The 26,077-nt window shown below is 35.7% G+C and overlaps 1 protein-coding gene across 1 annotated transcript in view; it reads left to right on the top strand.

The window, feature by feature from the left end:
• Positions 1 to 26,077, top strand: part of DNAH8 (dynein axonemal heavy chain 8) — a 155,834-nt gene that overhangs the window by 65,206 nt on the left and 64,551 nt on the right. Inside the window, 13 exon segments of the mRNA XM_075708595.1 lie at positions 1,547 to 1,771; positions 2,894 to 3,066; positions 4,919 to 5,097; positions 7,542 to 7,729; positions 9,661 to 9,747; positions 9,846 to 9,953; positions 10,743 to 10,877; positions 11,494 to 11,655; positions 14,792 to 15,038; positions 16,194 to 16,435; positions 16,518 to 16,658; positions 21,385 to 21,622; positions 22,640 to 22,782. Coding sequence (XP_075564710.1) covers positions 1,547 to 1,771; positions 2,894 to 3,066; positions 4,919 to 5,097; positions 7,542 to 7,729; positions 9,661 to 9,747; positions 9,846 to 9,953; positions 10,743 to 10,877; positions 11,494 to 11,655; positions 14,792 to 15,038; positions 16,194 to 16,435; positions 16,518 to 16,658; positions 21,385 to 21,622; positions 22,640 to 22,782 — 2,268 coding nt within the window.

Below are 26,077 nucleotides of genomic sequence, written 5' to 3'. Positions count from 1 at the left end.
CTCATAATTTACAAGATTTACCTCATAGTTCATATATTTGTCACTATGATAATGCAGTCCTTGTAGAAGCCTATCTTGAAGGATTCTAGTTTGCCTAGAAACTCCTCCATCGTACTGATAATTCATAAAATTCATTAACAGGTAATGAATTGTTTCCCATCCTGTACAAATTCTGACTCTGTAATTTTCTAATCAGTACAGTGCTGGGTGTAATTTTTTTAATAGAAATTCTGTGAATACTAAAACTGGCCAATACATTGCTAATTTTAAGAAAAATTCAGTACACATATCTTAAAGCTGTATTTATGACATAATTATGTATTATCTCAGCAGTATTTGTTTTAAAAAGTCCACTGCTTTTCTTTAAACACATAAGGACTGTCTGTCTTGTTTGCATGTCAGCCATTTTGAAGTGGCTTTATTACCATCTGCAAAGATCTTCTTTCCCATGTCTTGCTAATGGAAATGTTTTGATGTTCAAAGAATTATTTGTGTTAGAAGGTGTAGGGGGCGGAGGGGTAAAAAGAAGAAAATGGTCTTTGGTCAAGGAATTTAAAGTACAGAGAAAGAAAACCTGTGTTATAGGTCAGAGAAGAAACTTGGCAAAATACAGACAAATATTTGAAACATTTTCTTTCCTTCAAACTCCTTTTTCCTGTCTCAGAAGCTTCTGTAATAGGTAGCATGAAAAAGTCACATCAAAGCTGGTTTGTTTTTCTTTTTTCTCTGACTAAACGGTCATTCTAAAATAAATTTGGTTTAGACTCCACTGATGATAGCCTAACGATTCTAAAATGGTGAGATATTTCCTGCTACGCAATCTCTGTATCTGTGAACTCACTACGGGTATAGGGAGATAGAAAAGTGGAAAGAGGGGGTTAGTCAAATTTTTAGGTCTTGGTGCTTTGTGAATGTAGAAATGTGGGGAAAAAAGGTATTGATACAGTTCTTGTCTATCCTATTTTGTCACAGGTGTGCCTGATACTGTAAATCAAAATCAGTCTGAGACAGTGGTTTACACTCAATGTCTTATAACTCTCTAGATTTATTTGGAAGCAAAATAACTCATAGTTCAATGTGTTCTAGGCTGTTCTTCAGTGATGACAGCATGTTAGAAAGATAGCAATCCATCCCATGTTCAGTAGAAATGCACAGCATGTTTTTTAATGTTCTTTATTAGCTACAAATTGGCAATGGGAAATTTTCAGGACTTCTCACAATTTAAGGCCTGTTTATGTTTGTGCTACTGGAGTACACTAAGGGATTAAAAGTGAAACTGAGAATCATCCTTAATTTGTGTGTATCTTGGTATGTGACAAATTTTCGTGAAAGTTTTAAAATGTTTTCTCAGGAGTTTCCAGTACCATAGCAGAGACAACTAACTCAGGCACAGTATCCTGGTGAGACAGCATCATGGTGGATGTAGTGATAATCTGTGACTCTCTACATCATAATTTATTGTTCTTGTTACACCTAAGGCTTCTATAATAAGGTTAGTGTTCAACAAGTGATTCTTTTGTATTTTTTTCACATATTAAATTTGTAGGTTGGATTACTGGGAATTCAAATGTTATGGACACATGATTCAGAGGAAGCTCTACAGAATGCTAAAGAGGACAGAAAAATCATGCAAGTAACCAATGGGAGATTTCTGGAGATTCTGAATATGTTGATTAGCCAGACTACGCATGATCTTTCCAAGTTTGACAGAGTGAAATTTGAAACACTTATTACCATTCATGTGCATCAGCGTGATATTTTTGATGATTTGGTAAAGTACATATTTTGATTTCTAACAATTAAATGCATTTTCTGTCATCATAATTTTTCTTATATGTGGTAGCTACAGTTACACATGTGTATGCATGTGTGTGTAAGACAGAGATGTCCATAATCTCATTGTAATAAAAATAGTACATTTTTGCTTAAACTAGAATAAAATCCATCAGTTCTGTTATCTAAATATTTGCTCCAAATTTTTACACTTTTCTTAGAATATTTCAATTTTCCACTTCTTCCTATGTAATTGTTTTGATAGACAAAAACCTTTTAGCATGTCCATTCTTTGAAAAACTGTTGTATTGCTCTTACTTGCAAAACTAAAAAAGTTGAGTCTGCTGAGTGTGTTGTAGCTTTATCGTCATAGATAATTTCCTTATGGCTTGTTACAGAATCTCAGTAGTTGGCAATAGGCTGCACTTCAGCTACATGCATTCTAGAGTTACAGCAGTGATAGCAACATCTTCCATATCTCCTAATTTTTTCTTTCTGTCTCTCCTACTCCTCAGAGAGCAGGCTACTGGGATTCTCTTTATGGTTCCTAAGGAGAATACATAGAAGACAAATAAACAAAACCCCTGCTAAAATCAACAGATAATGTCAATCCTATAGTTGAAGTTTTTAGACTGTGCTAAATTGTTTACATTCCTTTATTCTTTGAGGAATGCCACCCCTCAATACTACATCTCTCACATATTTTTACTGCTGACGACACAAACTTACTGGGTTCTACACAATTTGCCTTCCATGCCTCAGTCGGACACTTCCTTCATCACGCCCTTTGTTCCAATGTGTTTGGTGGATTTAGCAGTGTGTTGTTTGCTAATTTCACTTGGAGGGTGAGCTGTACTACCAAAGAAATTTAAGATTTATTTGATTAACACAGATGTTGTAATGATCAGGTTAAGTGATCAGGACATTTTTTAATATCAGTTTAGCATACATCTAAACTTATTATGTGATGCTTATATTTATTTCAGTTTACTTATGTAGGAACTTTAACCTGAGTAATCACTCATTATTCTCATACAGATAAACATTTTATCACAGTTATCAAAGACAATAAATGTGGATGCTCCATTATAACATGTGCGTTTATTTACTTTCTTTTAAGGTAAAAATGCACATCAAATCACCAACTGATTTTGAATGGTTAAAGCAGTCTAGATTCTACTTTAAAGAGGATTTTGATCAAGTCTTGGTATCCATTACAGATGTTGATTTTGTTTACCAAAATGAATTTCTGGGTTGCACTGATCGTCTGGTTATAACACCTCTTACAGACAGGTTAGAAAAACAATTATACATACTGAATACTTTATATATATATCATTTATTTAACATCAAAGAGGTACATTCTGAATTAACGCCTGTGTGGGCTAGGACATTCATGAAAATCTTCTTATACATTTGCTTAATCATACTCTTTTAGAAAAGGTAAAATAGAGTCTCGCTAATTTGTACACTTAGTATTTCCTAGAAAAGTTTTATCACTGCCCAGTCTAAAAAAAAAAAAAAAAGATTTAGTAACAGAAATGAATCATTTTACAGTTATATAGTAATGTATAGTTTAGCAGTATTTTCTATACTGAAGAAAAGATTAGGTCAAATATTTCAAATTATGTAATAAGGGATTCTATAAAGATTTTGTGGCTACCAATGTCTTTGAAAGTTTAAGACAACCAGTCAGTGTCTGACATCTTATTAGTACTGGAAAACAGTTTAGATTTGTCCTCAAGAATCTAGATGTTGACAAATTCCCAGCTGTATGCACTCACTTGCCATTCTTCTATAGCCAGGCAAGCAGAAGACCATTGATTTTGTTTCAAATGTAGCTTAACAATGAGAACTATTTTTCTTTTTTTCCTCTTGGGAATTTATTGGCTTCTTTTTTTGTCAAAATTCTTCCTCCATTTATTCCTTTCCCGAGATGTCACTTTTGACCAAATGAGAAAATAGAAGGCCAAAAGATACTTCACTTGCAAAAAGATCCCCTCAAGAACCAAAAATAACTTCCAACCTACAATCATTCACTTTGCTACCTATGTGAAGTATGTGTCTGTACAGCTTTTTGAACACCTTTATTTCTCCAGAAGAGGCAGGACTGCTCTTGTGACAATATGGAAAGTTCAGTACATTTCTGCAGTGAACTGCAGTGCCCTGAACAATCAAGTATTTTTGTTAAATATTTATAAAATAAAAATATAAATATTTATAAAATGTTAAATTCTACCCCAAAATTTGCCTTGACCCCAATAGAATGGTAGAAGTAAAACCTTTATGTCACTTCAAAGTTTCTTATTGGTTAGAAAACACCAAGGTCTCTACAGTGCCAATTTGGCATAATATAGTGATTCAAGCTAAACTGTAGGAACTAGTTAGTTATTAAACTCTATTCAATTATGGATTAAAACCAGAAATACTTTAGTTAGAAAGGCTTTCAGAGTATGTTGAGTTGTTTTGACAGTGAAGATACCCCAACATTTGTATAGGAAATTTGTCATTTAATTCCTTTAGAGGTATTCTTCCATACCTTACCATGAATGAAAACTGTAACTAAGACTCATATATAACTAAAACACTAGTCTAAACTTTTTATGACTTAAAAAAAAAATAAGGGAGTAAAGCTTAGGGTATTTTTTTCTTAGAATTGTAAAGAGTTTTCACGCATAATTGTGGAAGGGGCCATATGTTCATATTCTTTCACACTTGAGGATTTAGACAAAGATAACATAATCTAATGAAATGTATACAGGTTAAGATACTGCAGAATATGTTGAGGTGGCAGAATTCAACAGCAGAAGCTGCCCTTTATAGCTGCAAAAAGAGTTAATGACAAGTAAATTCCTTTGTGGTGTGCATTAATTTTTTTGCTCATCTAATATTCACAGTTTGGAACAAACTAGATTATCACCAGATGAATTTTTTTGCCATTATAAGTAATATTTAAATGCTGTATTTTGTGACTTTTACCACTCTGAACTTCCTGCACTCATGGAAGTCAATGGAACTGCTTTATGAAGAGGTAATGTTTCAACGTAAGAGCTGTATATGTATTGCATAACTCATTGTTGTCTTATATATATACACATATATCTTTTGTATGATTTATTAAATCAATATGAATTAACATTTATAGGTGCTATATAACTTTAGCGCAGGCTTTGGGAATGAACATGGGCGGAGCTCCAGCAGGACCAGCTGGAACTGGTAAAACAGAAACGACGAAAGACATGGGAAAGGCTCTGGGAAAATATGTAGTAGTCTTTAACTGCTCTGACCAAATGGACTTCAGAGGCTTGGGTAGGATTTTCAAAGGTAAGACTACTTCATGTAGGAAGGAAGAGACCTCCACAGGTCATTTAGCAGGTGCAGTTAGAGCAGGTTTCTCAGGACCTTATTCATGTTGGGTTTTGAGTATCTCCAGGGATGGACGTTCCACAACTCCTCTGGGCCCCTATTCAGGTGTTCAACCATCCTCATGGTAACATTTTTTTATACTTCCATTGACTTGGAATTTCCCACATTGAAACCTGTGTCCATTGTCTTTTCTTCTTCCACTGCACCTCTGAGAAGGGTCTGGGTCCAATCTCTCAGTGCCTCCTATTAGCTAGTTATGAACAGCAATAGGCTCTCCCCTTAGCTTTCTCTTCAGGCTTGACAAATCATATTCTCTCAGCCTCTCCCTCTGTGTCATGTCCTGCAGCCACCGACCATCATGGCAGCCATCTGCTGGACTCACGCAAGTTTATCAGTCTCTCCTCTATTGGTAAGCCCCAGGCTGGACACAGTAGTCCAGCTGCTGTCTCACATGTGCATAGTAGAGGCAAACAATTTTCCTCAGCCTGCTGGCTACACTCTTGCCCAATATGCAGCTGGCTTCTTTTGCTACAAGGGCATAATTCTCATTCATGCTCAATTAGTTGTTATGCAGGACACCAGGTCATTTTCTGCAAAACTGCTTTGTGGCCAGTCAGCAGCGAGCCGCTACTGCTGCATGGGGTTATTCTGTTCCAGATAAAGGACTTGAACTTCATGAGGTTTCTGTCAGCTTATTTTTCAAAGTTACGGTAGTGTATGTATTGAGAAGCAAGGGGTGAAACAATTAATTATATTTTTATATTTTTTTTTTAGCAAGCAAATAATTGTGGCATAAAAGTGCCTAAAGTTGTGGATTTATAGCATATTGCTGCTTTGAAAGTCAAGCTATTCAAGTTTAAAAAAAAATCTCTGAGTACGTGACAGAATCCCTTTAAAGTGTTTTAGCCTTAACTGCGTAATGATAATATACCCTGAAGTACTGGATAAATTTTTCACTTTTAAATAGCTGTCTTTCAGTATACATGAAAGAAAACTACTGCCTACTGGTACTTCAGTACAATTTGAAAAAAAAATGCTGCTGCACATTTTCTCATAAAAAGTTGCTAAAGGAACAACAATTCTCTTAGTTGCTGCTAAATTCATGTTACTTTTCCAAACTGAAATTAGGCAACTGTGAAATTAATCATAGAATCATAGAATCATAGAATGCTTTGGGTTGGAAGGGACCTGTAGAGGTCATCTAGCCCAACCCCCCTGCAGTGAGCAGGGACAGCTTTAACCAGATCAGGTTGCTCAGAGCCCCATCCAACCTGACCTTGAATGTTGCCAGGGATGGGGCCTCCACCAACCTGTTCCAGTGCTTCACCACCCTCATTGTAAAAACTTTCTTTCTAATGTCTAGTCTAAATCTATTCTTCTTTAGTTTAAATCCGTTATTCCTTGTCCTGTCACAACAGGCCTTGCTAAAAAGATTCTCCCTATCCTTCCTATAGGCCCCCTTAAGTATTGGAAGGTTGCAATCAGGTCTCCTCACAGCCTTCTCTTCTCTAGGCTGAACAACCCCAACTCTCTCAGCCTGGCCTCACAGGAGAGGTGTTCCAGCCCTCGGATCATTTTGGTAGCCCTCTTCTGGACCCTTTATGAAAATGTTATTGTTATTAATATAGTGCTTCTAAATTTATCTTTCCATTTAATTTTTTTTCTCTGTCTTCTTCTCTTTCTTTCATAGACAAGTTCACACAGAGCATTGCCCACTCTTTGCATGTTGTTAATATCCTGTACCATTACATGAAAAACTTGTAGTTTAGTGTGAACTTAAAATGGTAATGCTTATGCATAGAGATATATGCTCTAAGATTAATATTTTCAGTCTTGTGTGAGATTCAGAGTTTTATTTAAACCCCTTGTTAGTGCAAAAATAATTTCAATTTTTAATTTCAACCTTTATGATTTATAAGAGGCAAGTAAAAAGTAATTTAAAAGCATTGTTGAAGGCTGGAAGACTGAAATGAAAATTAAAAACTTGAGATTTTTTTGTGGTGGTGTAACATTTACGGCTAGTCTTTTCTAGTTCTAAGTCACTTATGTTTATTTTTTAGACTAACAATACAGCTTTTTGCAAATAACTGAATTGCCACTTTACAATAAAAGGCTACATTCACAGAAAGATCTGGAAGAAAGATCTGCCATGTGCCCCAAGATATCAAAAGATTTTTTTTTTCTGATTTTGATTCACTTTTAAGCATTTTGTATGAGGCAACTAGTATTAATTCAGATTGATATGGAAATAGTCAGGTGGATTGGAGGAAGGTAGACCTTGACCACAGGACAATAAATAAAACTAATCTTATTTAATTATTTGAAGAAAAAGTAATCTAGTTCAAATACCTCAAATATGCATGAAGAACAACAGATAATAAATTTTTCTGTACCTGTTTTAGGTCTTGCACAGTCTGGATCTTGGGGATGTTTTGATGAATTCAACCGAATTGAGTTGCCTGTCTTGTCAGTAGCAGCACAACAAATCTATATTATTTTAACAGCAAGAAAAGAAAGAAAAAAGCAGTTCATTTTCTCTGATGGAGACTGTGTAGATTTAAATCCAGAGTTTGGAATTTTCCTGACAATGGTAAATGTAGTAATAACTCCAGAGAAGCAAAAAATTATACTATATACTCGTTAAATGGCAAGGTGAAAATAACCAATTTTATTAATTAAGTGATGCTGTTGCTATAGAATTAGACTAAACTACTGGAACACATAAGTAATCTGATTATTTATGAATTGCATGCCTTCATTTTTACTTTAAGATTATTGAAAAGGTTCATAATTATGTGCCTTCATTACTGTATTGCAATTCATTATGTAGACTAAGAGTTTGTACAAACTTCCAGAATTCTCTGTGCTCACTTAGAGGACTGAAACACTAATACGCTTTACTACCTTAGCTTGAAATGCTTTAACAGTGTCAGCAAGAAAGATAGTGTAGGGAAAAAAAAGAATGTTCACTTAAAGCAGGAAAGACATTTTTCAAGGACATATGTCTTGTCTAATGGGTACTTTACATGGATATGTAAAAAGAATTCTTGGAGCTGATTTACAGAAGACAAGTACAGTGATTCTGGAATAAACCAGCCTCCCTGTGCTGTGGTGACAGCAGGTCTTTTCAAAACCTGTGCAAAAAATTATCAGATCCTTTCATTTGTTGATACAGGATATGTCTAAACTGGTAAATACAATGCTGGATGTCAACTTTTGGCCTTCTGTGACAAAGGGGCTCATTCTGCTCTGTGCATCTATCCTGGAATCAGTATGGGCATTATGACAGAACTGTGCTTCTTATATCATGAAGTTTCTTAATGGGTGGTATCTGAGACATATCGTTCCCTTTCTTATAATGACTATTGTGAAAAAGACTTGCAGTATATATAGATCAAAGTTAGGTCCCACAACTGAATGGATAATCTGCACAAAAAAGATATGCAAGGCAGTACGTATAATTTTACACCAGTTACCAACCATTACCCAAGGGAGAAACACAAACTTCTGGATTTAGAATATTAACTTTCGGAGTATGTTGTCTTGTTGCCACAGGGTTTCTGAGGCTTCATAGCACTAATTCCTGTAATCTCGTGGGCAGGGAATTTTATAGTGTATGTTTCCTAGTGCCAAGGCAGATGGCAATCCAAGATGACTTTATGGGAAATTAAAATCTTCATCTGCATGTTTGAGTGCAGCATAATAACTGAGGAGGTCACAAATATCTTTTGACAGCTTCTAATTTCTTAAATGTCACCTGTTTGGTGTCAGAGTTATTCCTCATGTTTGCAGCAAGTTTCCAGAAATATTCTATTAGTCAAACTTTCTTGGTCATTAAAATTTTTTTTCATATGATTTTGTTGTAAATTTTTCATGTTTTAATTTTGTTGACTATGTTATTTTTACTGTGTCCTTAAAAAATATTCTCTGCATATTCTTGAGCCATTATTAAAATCAGTTCTGTCGCTAAAAAAGTATTACAGTTTCTTATATGATTCTTACTTCAGCGGATAGGATTCACTCACAAACTATTAAACATTCAGTGAGATTCTGCACTTTAAGGCTAGCCTTTTAGACACAAGAAATAGAAAACAGCATCCTGATATTTCTTCACCATAGACTGCTTTTTATGTTTTTATTATTATTATTTTGGCTCTTGCTAGACACTGAATTTTTAATGTTACAAAACCTACCTCTTCAGCAAAATGGTAATGAAAACTTTATTCGCATTGGGAATACACTAGAAGAAATCAACCAACTAGATTGTATTCCATGAAATTTTAAAATTCTGATTGCTGGCTTGTTATGATAAAAAAAAATCATTTATTACTCTGGCAATTATGCATAGGTTATTAAATTTATAGTTATGGTTGAAGTCTTTTCTTCACATTTTAATCATTAGTAGACAAGAGTTCTAACTGAACAGATCTAGGTATTTATGTATAAATTTACTTTTATTGAACAGTAAAAAGGATGTTATTTTGACTTGTAAATAATAATGCAGTATGTTTTCTTAAATAGAATCCTGGATATGCTGGACGTCAAGAACTACCAGAAAATCTCAAAATTCAGTTTAGAACTGTTGCAATGATGGTTCCAGATAGACAGGTACAATTAGTGACAGAAGTGAAAGAAAAAGTGTGTTTTACTTTGCTTACCTATCTTCCGAAAAACTAATGGAATTTCTAAAAAAAATTGTATTTCAGATAATTATAAGAGTTAAGCTTGCAAGTTACGGATTTATTGATAATGTGAACTTGTCTCAGAAATTCTTTGTTCTTTATAAACTTTGTGAGGAGCAGCTCACTAAGCAGGTAGTGTTATGTATTCTCTTCCTCTTTGTCTTCATGTTAACACAACACAGCCCCTTAGGTTTTGGTTTGTGCAGATCATTTTGGAAGGATCACTTTTATGCTTTTTACAAAATATTGAAGTAGTTTAAATATAGTTAAATATCTGTACAAAATTTTTGAACGAATAACCATGTTAATACATGTATATGTAGTCACATAAACACATTTGTTTAATTGTTAAAGAATGATAGTTTGTAGTTGCACATGCATGAGGTTCACTGCCTAAACATGGCAGCCAGGTAGAAATTAACCTGGTGATGTCATTTTTCTGTAATTATCTAGGGCTAGAGAAAGTACTTGGAAATTGGAAACCGCAGGAGGAATGTCTCAAGTTTGATTTAAGTTGCCCTTTTCCCCATAGCACTGCTTTGATCTGAGGTCTTGGTTTTAAGCTGCCTCAGTTGAAAAGACTGAGTCTGGAATGGAAATATTGTGTTTTTAGAACCCTGCTACATAGACAGCTACAAAATAATTGCTATATGGCTTTATAAATGGTGAAATCAATTAAATTTAAATCAGAAAAGAAAAAACTTATGCACCCCACGCTCCCACCCCCCCAGTGAAAATAGCATTATTATCCTTCAGTTATTTTAACAGAATAATTCCTAAACAACAGCAGTAATTTCTATTTTTGCTACCTTTTCCAGACAGGGCAACTATACTATACAATATGCAAGTAAGGTTTTATACACTGATGAAATAAAGTTCGAGAACTTGTTACTGATGCATAAGCCTTTTCCCACTCTCTAGGTTCATTATGACTTTGGTCTGCGGAATATCCTTTCAGTACTGAGGACTCTTGGATCTCAAAAGAGGGCCAGGCCAAATGAAAGCGAATTAAGCATTGTTATGAGAGGGCTAAGAGATATGAATCTTTCTAAGCTGGTAAGAATCTAATATAATATTTTAGCACCATGTATAGGCAAGTCTACTAGATATTTCATGGGGTTTTGTAGATTAGAAAAAATCTCAAACATCCTTTAAAAATTGAAACATGATAATAATCATATTATCATTAAACAGTGATGAGAATTTATTAGACTTGGAAACAGTGCTCAGGGTGCAAAGGTTCAAATAGGTTAATAGCAGCTTAGCTGTGGGTGTGACATTTTATGTACAGACTGACTAGTGTACCATAAGTAAACTGACTAATTTGAGTATCCACTAAATTAGACTTTTAAAGATTTCTTTCCAGGTAGGATATTCTTTCCAATATATGCTGCAAGTGTTTTACAAATCAATTTTACAAATAGATTCCAGTGTTTACTCAGTGGGATATTTATTTCAGTTTTGAATTTTTCTCACATGGCATATGGATGACATTTTCAAAATGCTATTTTTGAAGTGAGCTGTCCTGTTGGCTGGCTGTGTTTGTGAACATAAGCATCTGTATTTAGAAAATATACTTACTGTTTATTCTTTTAAAATAGAGAGTAATTTTGGTTTGAGAACATTCTTCGGTTAACCATGCTTTAAGCACTTAATAACTTTTTTGTTTCAGATAGATGAAGATGAGCCTTTGTTTCTCAGTCTTATCAATGATCTCTTTCTGGGGTTACAGTTGGACAGCAGTACCTATGTTGAGCTTCAGGCTGCAGTAGCTAATCAGGTTGAAGAGGCAGGGTTGATTAATCATCCACCATGGAATCTTAAGCTTGTTCAGGTAAAACTTCTTTTTCCAAAACATTTTTAACAAACAGGAGTCAGAACACCATGTTGGTAGCTAAAGCACTGTCTCACTCAAAGACCTGTGCTTCTAATATGGGAAAAACCAAAGGCTGTATATACACCACACTAAAGAAGACCAGTCCAAGGGACTTATGTTTTTATTTCTTTAAATTACTCAGAAGAAGAAAAAAAATACCTTAAAGCATGCTATTAACCCAGCCTTTCACAGATGTTATGGTGCATCTAAGTTATCTGAATGAAGCAGCAAGGCACCTGCATGGGTTTCTGAACATTTGTTTCTTAGACTAGAGTAGGGACAGTAGGGCATAAGAAGGATTGGGCGGCATTTTGAAGGCCAAAGCAGTAAATAAAGAATGAGAAGAAACAGCCAGGGCACAACTCCTGCTAAGGAGCAGGAGAGATCTAAAAGACCTTTATAAATGCAAAGAAGAATGTAAGAGGTATGTATTGCTGACTTAAATATGTTTCTGTAATGAAGAAGAGTCTCACGATGAGTTTAAGCACACATTGTAGTAAACAAAGGTTTTTCTCACATACGTTTTGAGAACCTACACACTGGTTGGGTATTCATCCAGCTTGTCTGTATTGAGCTGAAAGACTTGAAGTATAAGGATTTATAGAGCATGTATGTCATAGCATATGCTATGACAAGCTTATGGAAACCTGTAACAAGGTTAAGCATGCAAGTGAGCATGCATGTAGGTACTATAAAATGAAAAAAACAAAAATGGTGTCAGTAACAAGAATGATGCTGTCATACAAAGGGAATTGTTTCTCTCAAGGACATGCGTGATTGAAAGAGTAAGGCTATAAAGAGATTTGGAGGCTTTCTAGACTACAAAGGATGTGAACAAGCCCAGCCACTGTCATTTTGTACCTGCAGTGTTCAAGGCTAGCATCCTTCTGAAGTCCATTAGCCACCTCAATACTGTGGAAAGACCCCACCTCAGTGGAATATGTATCATTCTGTTACCTGCATGCAAGAATTTTAGTAAAACTGAGTAAGAAAATACATAGAATCTGATTGAGAGGCTGTTCAGCAAAAAGTTGTTGCAAACAATGTTATTTACATAAACAAAAAAGTTGCTTAGTTTTGACATAACACTTGGCACTTGAGTTCTTGGCACTTGAGGGATAGAGAAATAGACCCTGTGTGCTGGCACCTTGCCAGGAGTGTAGTATGTTTTGTTTACGTCGTGTTGCAAGCTCTTCAGACCTGGAGTGTGTTCTGATTGAAAAACACAAGAGAGAAAATTGTTAAGGTGTTGCAAGAAATTATTTTGACTTCAGAATATTTGTAAGACATTATGTTTAGTAATCTAATGATTTAATGATTAAACTATAATTTTGGATTATGGTAATTTGTGTTTAGTATGGGATAATCTTTATGATGTGTTGTCGATTAATGAATAACCAGTGATCAGCTTTACTTTATTGGCTATATTAGTCATTGAGATTGAGCTTGTAGCCTTAATTAGTGAAAATGAATATTTCTTTAAAAAATCCATTAATTGGTGAAATTGAATTTTGCTTTGTAAAATTTTTCAGCCAGGGAAGTATTATGCTGTCTTCTAATTTTTATATTTTACTTATCCCTACATTTTGGATAATTGTTAAACACTGTTAGTGGTTAAGACTAATAACCTTTACCATGTCTAATGGCTGAAAACTATATTGCTTTAGAAGCATTTATTTGTAATTTTGGTGATTGCCAAGATAAGAGTATAGCTACAACAACTGACACTTAAGAACATTTTACCCTATGGAAATATGTTTGTGTCTTCTTGAAATACAACCTCAGAATAGAGACTTTCTAAAACTACAGGCCTTGAAGTTCTAGGCTTGTTCACTGGCTGTACAGTCTTAAGTTAGAAACTACATCATTGGCTCTTACAAACTAAGTATCTTAAAAGAAACTAGATGTAAACCAAGAAAGGCACTCTGACCTTTGTGCTTATTACCAGATTTCTGAAAATTTCCAAACTTGTCTAGCTGAAAAAACAAAACTGCTGTGTGATTTGTTGAATGAGAGCAAAAGATACAATGCATTACAGTATTCCACAAAGTGCAACATTCTGCCTTCTTCAGTTACTTCACAGCAACTAAAATATCATGTCTCTCTCATCAAACCAGAGGTACATTTATGGCTCTCCTCAGACTCCACCTAATTTACAGAAGGTTTTGCTCCCCATTCTGCAGGCTGGATCTATATTTTCCTTCACACAGCTTCACACTGATGATCAGCAGAATTTTTGCATGGGACAAAACACTGCTGGCCATCCTGTTTAATGTCATGTTCACCATTTTATTCACGGCTTAATATTTCTGTTTGCCAAACTGGTCATAGGAAGATTGCGTGTGCTTTAATAAATTCCATCTTCCACTGGAAATAAGAAGTCTGAAATTGTCAAGTTCGTGGTGGACTTGATCTTAGACTAGATTTGTGGTGCCTGTAGATCTTCCTGCTGGACTGATACAAGCCTTTATTCAGCTTGCAGAGGAAGCAGCTGTATATGCTTCTCCTTATAAGGTTTTGTCATCCAGGAGGACTACCACTTTTTTGTTCCTTTCAGTTGCTGCAAAAGGAGATACTTGTGTAGGCAGACCCTGCCACTTCCGTAGCAAGCCTAAAGCTAATATTAAAAGAAAAATAGAAAATTCAATAAAGAACTGTCCTGAACCCAAACCCATCTGCAATCCTGTAGGAAGTGTGGTCCCTATGTTTATTTCATATACTCAGGTATTTTAGCACTGCAGTGATTAGTCATTCTTCTATTGCATGAATGTTTTGCTACTATTAGTTTTTCCTTCTGAATAATACAGAAAATCCTTTTTAAAATCTGGTAAAATTATTTTCAGTTGCTTTGAAAACTACATTTTGTTCTGTAAACTGTTTTATGGTAAACTTGCTTGGTGCTTAAAAGTAGCATGTGAAGGTATGTACTATTCCCCAAAACACTAAAAACCAGCAAACACATGCTGATTTCAATTCTGAGCATATAATTTGTATGTCTAATACATTTATAATCACTGACTATCAAATGTATTAACTGCAAGCAAAAATCTCCCAAAAGCACATATTTCTTAAAATATTTTTATTTTTCTAATAGTTGTATGAAACTTCTCTAGTACGTCATGGGTTGATGACACTGGGACCTAGTGGATCTGGAAAAACAATGGCCATAACTATATTAATGAGAGCACTGACAGAATGTGGCCAACATCACAGAGAAATGCGTATGAACCCCAAAGCTATTACGGCTCCTCAAATGTTTGGAAAACTAGATGCTGCAACTAATGATTGGACAGATGGAATCTTTTCTACACTGTGGAGGAAAACACTGAAAGCTAAAAAGGGTAGGTAAATACTTTGTGTGTGGTATCATAAAAATACCTCTTGAATGATATGTTGAAAAAAGCATCTTGAATTTGCAAATATGGTGAAGTTCCCTCTTGAGAGAAACTATAGAGAACATAGATGAGGTTACAGTTCACTTCTCAAGAAAGGGCAACTGTTTAAATATTTATTATTTCAGTAGTATATCTACATTAAAAAATTGTTCATTTCCTTGCCACTTCAGTTCTGCAGTGCAGATGTGTTATTTGGAAGCTGATAAATTATAATTTAGGTTTACTTGTACTAATTGCACTAGCTTTAAAATAATGTTTTTCTGTGTTTTTTTCATAGATTGATTACCCATATTTATATTTCTGTATTTTAGGATTGGAATACTGAAATTCCTTTTCACAGTGATTCATTTGTATCTGAAAAATAAAAATATTTATCTTGAATAAAGGGAATTCTTCCAGGGAACCTTCCTAGAAGGGGGTTCTTTTTAAAAGACAGTTGAATTTTCTCTATTGGAAATGTCTATATTTTCTCTATTGGAAATTTTCTATATTCAAAACAAAGCCAGAATTTTAAAATTTGATTGCCAAAATTTAGGCATTTTCATCTATATTTATGTTTCAAAATAAAAGAAAAATTATTAGATTTTTCAAAATTGATGACTGATGATAATTTTCATTAACTTAAATGGGATCTGTAAATATTCAACGCTTTTTGTTTAGTTGCCCAAAGAACCCTTATTTTAGCAACAAAATGCTAAATTCCCCACGCGCCCTGTGCTTCTTGGGGGCGGGGCAGGGGAGGAAAGAGGAAGAGTTAGATTATGCTGGGAAGGAAGAAGTTGAGTCTGGAGAAAGAAAAGGGGGTGGGGGAAAGGTGTGTTAGATTTTTATCTTTGTTTCTCATCATCCAAGTCTATGTTAATTGGCAATAAATTAATTTTCCCCGAGTCCGTTTTGCTCATGACAGCAGTTAGTTAAGTGGTCTCCCTGCCTTGACCTCAACCCACAAGGATTTTCACCTTATTTTCTCCCTCTGCCCTGTTGAGGAGGGGGAGTGAGAGAGTGGTGCGGCATCTGTCTGACAGTCAGCCAAGGTAATTCACCACCGATGTTCAACATTCTCTCTCTCTCTCTCCCCCTGCTCCCCCTCTCCCCCTCCAGGTGAAAATGTGTTTCTGATTTTAGATGGTCCTGTAGATGCAATCTGGATTGAGAATCTAAATTCAGTTTTGGATGATAACAAGACCCTCACTCTAGCAAATGGAGATCGAATTCCTATGTCTCCTACATGTAAACTGTTATTTGAGGTCCACAACATTGAGAATGCCTCTCCAGCCACGGTTTCTCGAATGGGTATGGTCTACATAAGTTCTTCTGCCCTCAGCTGGAGACCAATATTGCAAGTAAGATTATCATTGCTGGCTACTCCTAACTTTATCTTGTCATATACATTTTGTACAGAAAAATATTGTGGATGTTTTTCAGGCATGGCTGAAAAAACGTTCTTCTCAAGAAGCTGAAGTTTTACAAAGTTTGTATGATAGAATCTTTGAACCAGCATATACATATATGAAACTAAACCTTAATCCAAAAATGGAGCTTCTGGAATGTAACTACATTATGCAGGTAAAACGGATACTGTGTAAGTCTGTATGAATTGACTGACTATTGTAAGCATGCAGAAATGGCAAAGAGAACATTTGTTAGCAATAAAATTTAATTTGAAAAGATTGTTTCCTAACAAAGGAAACCTCAAACTCAGTATTTGTTTCTTGGGCAATATAAGAGGAACTGTTAGAGATGTGCAGAAGAAAACTTTACTTCTCTTTATCGCTTCATATGTAGGCTAGTCTTCTGTTGACTGGAATTTTCAGGCTTCAGTAAGTTTTCAGAAGCATGTGTTTAATAAGCTAGTGGTCTCATTCCAGTTCTTTTAGTACCAAACAAATTGTGGTAAGGGTCAGTCTAACCCTACTAGTAGTGTCAGCAGAGAGAGTGAAGAATAATTCTAATTATAGAATCATAGAATCATAGAATCATCTAGGTTGGAAAAGACCTTTAAGATCATCCAGTCCAACCATTAACCTACACTACCAAGCCCACTCTAGACTAATCAAGGGTAGACCAGACTAAACCATATCCCGAAGTGCCACATATACCCGTTTTTTAAACACCTCCAGGGATGGTGACTCCACCACCTCTCTGGGCAGCCTGTTCCAATGCCTGACCACCCTTTCCGTAAAGAAATTTTTCCTAATTTCCAGTCTAAACCTCCCCTGGCGCAGCTTAAGCCCATTTCCTCTTGTCCTATCGCTAGCTACTTGGGAGAAGAGACCAACACCCACCTCACTACAACCTCCTTTCAGGTAGTTGTAGAGAGCGATAAGGTCTCCCCTCAGCCTCCTCTTCTCCAGGCTAAACAACCCCAGTTCCCTCAGCCGCTCCTCATAAGGCCTGTGCTCCAGACCCTTCACCAGCTTCCTTGCCCTTCTCTGGACACGCTCCAGCACCTCAATGTCTTTCTTGTAGTGAGGGGCCCAAAACTGGACACAGTATTCCAGGTGCGGCCTCACCAGCGCCGAGTACAGGGGGACAATCACCTCCCTGCTCCTGCTGGCCACAGCATTCCTGATACAATTATCTTTCTCTCTCCAGATGTAATAATTGTGATTCTGTCAATCAGCTCTTCCAAGGACAATGTAGTAATTTTTGCCTTTCCCTTCCTATCAACTGGAATTCTACCTTGAGTGGAATCCAAACGTTATCAGTGATTTATTAATAATAAAATTATGTGCTTGGCAGATTTTGCAAGACTGTCAGTCCTATACTGCATTGTCTCCAGCTGATTCGTTTACAAGTCTGTTGTCATGTGCAGATTCTAAGTCTCCAGACTTTCCATTTGTCCATGTAATCTCAGTTTTATATTGACACTCTCATAATAAATTCAGTAGTGCCTTTGAATAAGAGGGTAGACAAGATAATATTTTGGATAACACTTCCATTTAACATTAAACTAGTCAATTTGCACCCAATATCTCTTTACTGTTCATTAGGGATTTAGCTTTAGATTTGCAACAGTTTGAAGTATTTTGCTGCAAATTAATAGCCACAGTAAATGCTGCAAAGATTAACTGTGCAGTATCAACTGGAATTAGGATATCTGTGATATTGAAGTCCACGGGCAGAAACTATGTAACTTGCCAATTTATGATGATAAACAAGATGGATGTGCTATGCACAGAATTTTTAGAAAGAGATAATATTTGTTTCTTCTACATTTGTTATCTGTGAAACCTCTGACTGAATTGATATTGTCTTCATGGAAGACTTCCTGGGACTAGACATTCCTGTTATTTTTGATTAGGGCTTGTTAGGAAGTGCGAGCAGGTCAGTGTTGTACTCGTACTGCTTGGTCAGCAAAATATTTCCCTGATTTAAGCTCTACTGAATGTTTCTTCTTGTGAATTAAAATCTCTAGTAAGTTTCTGTCACAGGCGCAACAGAGTAAATAACCCTTAGTGGATCTCCATGCAAGTGTTTATCTCAGAACCAGTGAGACCAGAGCTTTTACCCCACTTTATCATTTCACAGATTCACTTCTTCACTTGCTTCCCCCCTCCAATGTTATGTTCACTTAACCTTGATTTATCTTCTCAGCAAAGATTTCATTCTTGGTTTAGGAAGGTAGGGTAAAAAGTTGTGTTGGTTTCTGTGCTGTGCAGCCGCTTGAAGCTACCAGGATTGGGCATTACTTGATAAGGTTTCTTGGCATCATCCAGCCTTTGTCTACATGCATCTCTCTGATCTCCAAGACCTTCCCCTGTTTCCAGGATCATTCCTCCAACCAGGATCTTCACCCTCTGTTTTCTGGGACCCTTTTTTTCCAAGACCACTTCTTTTGGGGACCATTCTTTTCCACACCACCTCTCCTTTCCAGAACCGTAAGATCCCAGTTTTGCCATAAATAGTCTATGTGCAGAAGCACTGTACCTTATCAGCCTCCTGACTGGTGGTTCTCTCTTACATCTCTTTATTACTTGTGGGATTCAGGATGTGCCACTTTTGTTTAGGTCAGGCGTTTTCAAAGTTTACAACCATCTCAAACCAGTTGTGTCTAGCAGATAGCAGACTTGTACTTGAGTTCTAAAGTTCAGCTTTGGATGTTCACCCACACATGCCCATGTACCAAATTATCTGCTGTTTGTTAGCATTCACAATTTAAGCTGTTTTTTCATCTACAACAGCTTCACAATGGTTTTGTATAAAAAGTGATCTGACCTTTGCTTTCCTCCTTGTCATTTCCACTGACTTTCTAACTATATATATTCTAGTATTGTTCCTGGATGATATTTTTTCTGCTGTTCTTACTTACATGTTTTTCTTTTTTCTGTTTACCATCCTCTGGCCCATCTCATTAGGTGGACAAATATAATTTATTTTTGGAGATTCAGCACAGTTTTTGTATAGGGTTAAACTGCCTTACAAGCCTGTTGGAAAAGTCAGTAAACTTGTAGCTAAAGGAGATCCAACTGATATGGTCTGCATGAAGGAACAAAGGTGTTCAACAACGTACTTTACTGGGGATTTACATGGAAGCTAAGCAGTCATAGCAGAAGATAGGAGGTTCATTTCTAGATAAATAACTGATTGGAAGATAGGAAATGTGTGATTGGAGTATCAGTTCTCTGGAAGGACACAAGTTACCACTGATCCTGAGGTACCTTTGCTGGGACCAATGTTGTTCAAAATGTTCATAAACAATTTGGAAAAGTTTTAGGTGAAAGAGTTTACTGATGATACTAAATTATTCAGGGTAGTAAGGACAAACCAGCTAACCATGAAGAACTGTAGACAGACTTTATGAGACTGAATAAATAGGTAATAAAATGGCAAATGAAATTCAGTGAAGATAAGCATGAAGGGGTTCACACGGGGAAAAACAAACTGTTCAATGCCATGAATAGCAGACATCTTGCAAAAGGGTGTTATAGATGATAAAAGTTTATGCAGGTTCAAGACCAGTCTTGATATTTTCAGGGTGGAAAAATCCGTAGACGATTACCAAACCCAGAAAAAGTGTATTTGGTTCAGAAAGCTCCAAGCTGAAGAGAGTACCAGCAGGAAGTACCACCCCCACTACCAACAAAAGCCAAGAGAATTTTTTCTTTGTTTTTACTCTTCTCTAAGTGTCCACTTTTGGTCACTGTTGCAGATGGATGCTGGGCAAGCTGAAGTTTTCATCTGATTTGTTGCGACCATTTGTGTATTTTTATAAGTCAGTTTAATTTTTTCTAGTTTCTTTCTCCAAAAACTTGTTACAGAGTATCGCTAAGACCCAGAGCATCATGGGACATTTTGAACTTGAGCTTGTATTTGAGGGAACAAAAAGATTTTTTGTTCAGATAAACTGGGACACAGCCTGTCCTGGAAACAGTTAGATAAATTGATTGTCTTCCAAGGAAAAGAAGTGACATTATTTTAACATTGTGAAGTGTAATTAATACTAATTAATCATTTTGAAACTGAATTTTAAAGTAATCAAAAGTATTCTAACTATTTAGGTCCTTTAGGCTGCATTAAAACTATATAGTACTGCATTACTTCCCACTTCAGGTATGAGATCCAAGGCAGCATAAAGAATACTAATTCCAAGACCTAATTGAAAATCTGCTTCACTGTTAAAAAGACATATTTTGAAACAATGTGCTTGACACTGCCTTGTATAGAACAGGAATATGAGTGATGTTGTCTAAGACAGTCAAACACCTGGCTTCATGAGCAACATCACAGAACTGTAGACAGCAAGTTACTAGATTTCTGGAATCTGTAATCTAGTTCCTTAGAAACAGAGTGAAGCAGTCATAAAATAGGATATTTTAATCTATTTTTTTAACACAAATTAGAAGTTAGTGTGATAGATGCATTAATTGACCATAATTAAGATAAATACATTAGGCAGATGCTGAAAATTCTTCCATGCTTAAAGATAGAAAGAAATGGCTAGGCCCCACCTACTTTTGGAGTTCTGAATATCCCACTAGATATTATAAAATACCTGTTACCCTAGCTCTTAAAATACATTTATTATATAGGCATAATTTAAAAGGATAGTTGATGGTCAAAATACTTAGGTAATTTTGAAAATTTTATCCAGTTTTATATAGATACCTTTAATCTATTTTCTTGGGTTTGTAGTTATGAATTTTATGTTATTCTCTGGTAACCTGGATTGCTTTTGAAATTATGATTTAAAGTTTGAATACATATAAATAATGCATGTGCATATATGTATAAAAATAAAAAGTGATAATATAATATTTTCTTAATGCATAATATTTTAAAATATTTTCAGTCTATTAATCTTCTGGAAGGTTTGATTCCGTCAAAGGAAGAAGGTGGTTTATCAACTATATCTCATCTGCATAAATTGTTCTGCTTTGCAATAATGTGGAGTTTAGGTGCTCTTCTGGAGCTGGACTGTAGAGATAAACTTGAAGCATTCATCAGAGCTCATGATAACAAATTAGACTTACCAGAAATCTCCCCTGGCACCAGCCAAACGATGTATGAGTTTTATGTTACGGATTATGGTAAGAAAAAGCACTAACCATTCTTTTTCTGCTGGCATTTTAAAACTGAGTATAGCTTCTTTGAAATTTAAAATTAGTCCTTATTATACTGTCATATGAGCAGAGATTTTTGATGATGGTATAGTAGTAACACAGATTCTGTATGCAGCACCTCTGCGGAGGTGAGAAGTCAGAAACAAGGGACAGAGTGCTCATTGGTAACATTTTCTTATTTCTTTTGTTTTTAATTTCATTCTTACAGATTTCTATTCTATTAACTTAACCAGCCTACAATTTTTAGTTAATTTATGCTTAGGCTGGTTTAGTCTAAATTAATATTAATTCTATATTTAATTTCCTTACAGCTACTATTTTTTGTTAAAAAAAAATCTGATTTTAATTACACTTAATAATTATTTATCCATATCTGATAATCAGTAATAAATCTTACAGTTTATAAAACTGTAAGAATAGTGTGATATTTTGAATATTGTGAATATTGATATTTTGAATAGTTTGATATTTTCCACAAGGAATTTATAGTGTAAATTACACACACACACAACCAATTTCACAAAGACCTTACTGTTCTTTCAGAGTATATTCTCACATGAATACATCTATTTCTCTTGTATCCAAATTCAGATTTTTTTTTTTTTTTTTGCCAGCAATGTTAATTTAGTGCACATATACACAATCCATATTCTTACATTCTGTAATTTTTCACCAGCAGTGTGAGAATGAATTTGTAGATAAACATGTTTGGGGGGGTGGTTATCTAGATAGCTATATATAAATTTAAGAAATATGTGTATATTTAGTAGGATTGTACACTAATTAGAGGTCATGACTAAGTATGTCCTTTGTTAGATGTGTTTTAGCTTGTTTTAGCTAGATTTGAGAAAATTTGTCCCTTTTTATACTTTGCAATACTTCAGCCATAACATCTAGGATTTTTTTTTTTTTTTTGGACTAACAAAATGTTGAACATGATCAAAATACTGTGAGATATTTTCCTCATTTTTTTTTTCATTTCAGGTGACTGGGAGCACTGGACTAAAAGAGTTCAGGAATATGTTTACCCAACAGATAATGTCCCGGACTACGCATCTATTCTGGTTCCAAATGTTGACAATACCAGAACTCAGTTTTTGATAAACACAATTGCAAAACAACAGAAAGTAAGTACAGGATTACTTATTTATTTTATGCCTACTATATGAAATAAAAATAAACCTACTTATAAAGGACTGGGAGTTGCAATCATTCTTCATATTCTCTGCCTCTAGTCATTGCTTGCCAGGTGCATCATTATTTACATATTGCTCTATTTTTAATTTCTTAACATGAATCCTCTGTACTTGTTTCTGTGCATGGGCAAAATGTTTAAAATACCCTTTTTATAAAATAATATTTGTCATAAAAGTCTAACTCCAACAACCTATCATTTTTCTCAAAGACATAAAAACTTGTTCTTAGTCTTTACACCATATTAATTTTTCTGATTTGTGCTTTCTTGAATAGAGAAACAAGGATAATAAATTTCACAAGGCAGTTCACTAAAAACCTGAAATTCCTAGCCTTTACTCTATTTTTTTTCTCTCATTAGGAAAGCTGTAGTTAATAGCAGTAGCCACAACTATAGAAAAGGAGAGAACACTCCTCATACAGCTTTAACCAATAGGACAAATCTGGTATCATGGCTTTTGACTCAGGCCGCATTAAACAGTAGTTAATAAAACATATATAGACCTATTTTCAAACAGAGGAGGATTTGAAAAATACTTATTTTGCTTTAGTACAATGCCCTTACTAAACCTAACAACTTCCTATGGAAATCTGTGTCAGCTTGTGAAATATAAGTCAATGTACTCCCTTCTTCGTAGTTGGAGCCAATATTAGAAATACCACAAGTGCATGAGCCAGTGCTGGAACCTGTTTTTTCTTTAAAATTCTGGGATTTGGACAGAAAACCTGTTGATTTGGTTTGATGAAACTGTTCCAGAGGCCAAACTGTGGTCGTGCCTTTGATGTATCTTTGATGTATCTGACACAAATTATGAAAAATTGCAAAATCTTTATATTTGGAAACAAATAATTAATGTTTGTACATTAATGCCTTGGAAGATATTGATTATATGTCCAGGTACATCTTTTGGCCATCATTACAATAGAAATAACAAACACTGAAATCTTGCAAAAAGAATCTCTGGCATTTTCCACAATTCAGTGTTTCTGTGGTGTACAGTTTATATCTTCCTCTCTTCACTTCATAAGTTTCAGCGTTCAGTGTGCAATGGGACTTGTCTATGTTTCCCTGTTGAGCAGAATGTTCCCCTCCATGGAAGCAGTCATCTTGCTTTGTTTTCAAGCATTTTTTATTTGGTAAGGTTTCATGTAATCACATCTTGAACTGTGATAGAGAAATACCTACACACACACCCCTCCCTCTGCCCCAGATCAGATCACAATACAAGAAGGACATTGAGGTGCTGGAGCGTGTCCAGAGAAGGGCAGGGAAGCTGGTGAAGGGTCTGGAGCACAGGCCTTATGAGGAGCGGCTGAGGGAACTGGGCTTGTTTAGCCTGGAGAAGAGGAGGCTGAGGGGAGACCTTATCGCTCTCTGCAGCTACCTGAAAGGAGGTTGTAGTGAGGTGGGTGTTGGTCTCTTCTCCCAAGTAACAAATGATAGGATGGGAGGAAATGGGCTCAAGCTGCACCAGGGGAGGTTTAGGCTGGAAATTAGGAAAAATTTCTTCACGGAAAGGGTAGTCAAGTATTGGAACAGGCTGCCCAGAGAGGTGGTGGAGTCACCATCCCTGGAAGTGTTCAAAAAACGGGTAGATGTGGCACTTTGGGACATGGTTTAGTGGACATGGTGGTGTTGGGTTGATGGTTGGACTGATGATCTTAGAGGTCCTTTCCAATCCCAATGATTCCTGGTTTTTACTTTCATTATAAATAATCCAGCCACCAAGCCAGGAAACATGAAATTGCTAGTCTCCCCTTAATTGGTTTAGTGGTGGACTTGGTAGTGTTAGGTTAACAGTTGGACTGAATGATCTTAAAGGTCTTTTCCAACCTAAACAATTCTATGAGAAAGGAAAAGTATTAATCCTTTGGTTCAGCAGCTTTCTGATTTAGATTCAGATTTTGCCAACATAAGAAGGAAACCAGGAAGACTTTCTTCTTTCCTGACACATTCATTGCTTCTTTTTTTTCCCCAGGGAAATGACACATAGTGTACAGATTAACCAGAAAATAAGTTATATAATATGTCATGGTTTCAGCTGGGATAGAGTTAATTTTCTTCCTCGTAGCTGGCATAGTGCTGTGTTTTGGATTTAGGATGAGAATAATGCTGATAACACACTGATCTTTTAGTTGTTGCTAAGTACTGCTTACACTAGTCAAGGACTTTTCAGCTTCTCATGCTTTGCCAGCGAGAAGCTGGGAAGGGGGCACAGCCAGGACAGCTGACCCAAACTGACCAAAGGCGTGTTCCATACCATATGACATCATGCTCAGTATATAAGCTGCGGGGGATTGGCTGGGGAGCAGCGATCACTGCTCAGGGAGTGGCTGGGCATCAGTCGGCGGGTGGTGAGCAATTGCATTGTGCATCACTTGCTTTGTATATTATTATTATTATTATTATTACTATTATTATTATTATTACTACTACTGCTATTTTACTTTATTTTATTTCAATTATTAAACCATTCTTATCTCAACCCATGAGTTTTTTCACTTCCACCCTTCTGATTCTCTCCCCCATCCCACCGGGGCAGGGGGAGTGAGCAAGGGGCTGTGTGGTGCTTAGTTGCTGGCTAGGGTTAAACCACAACAAATATTATATATTTTAATATACAATATTAAGAGAAAGCAGAAATAAAATACTTCTTCCTATCAAAATATAAGCCTGAAACAAGAATTTTCTGCACCTTTAATTTGAATAAGCCATCAGGGAGGAGTAAAAATGCTTTGAAAAATAGATATATATATAGTGAGGCATACATTAAGGTAGTGTGAGTTGTAAGAGCCAAAAATGCCATATTAGAAGCATCAAATGCTGCTGTTGTAAACACTGCAGTGATAAGGAGACAGACTAATTAAATTATCATCAAAAAGGAGTTTGTTTCCAATAATAAAACAATCAGTAAGGAGAAACAAATTTTGGGAAAAATTCTATGATTGCCTGACCGTTCTGTGAATACCCTTGGCCAAAATCTGCTTTGTCAAAGCTTGATATCCTAAGTGATTTAAAGGCCCTATGCAACAGCAATCATCTTGTTGTTAAAAGTATTATGAAAAAAATGCATTGGTTTCATATTCCTCCATGGATGTTTAGAAAAAGAAGCAAGCATGTCCATCACAGGCATTCTGATGGATGTTCTGAACATTTCCAATTCTGAAAAATGTACTGCTGTCAGAGGACACATGGACTCTTTAAGGATCCAGAAGGCCTTTCTTGCT

This window comes from Pelecanus crispus, chromosome 3, assembly GCF_030463565.1.
Source record: "Pelecanus crispus isolate bPelCri1 chromosome 3, bPelCri1.pri, whole genome shotgun sequence".
Lineage (NCBI taxonomy): Eukaryota > Metazoa > Chordata > Aves > Pelecaniformes > Pelecanidae > Pelecanus > Pelecanus crispus.
Note: the sequence above shows the minus strand (reverse complement) of the source record. Positions and strands in the feature narration are given on the sequence as shown.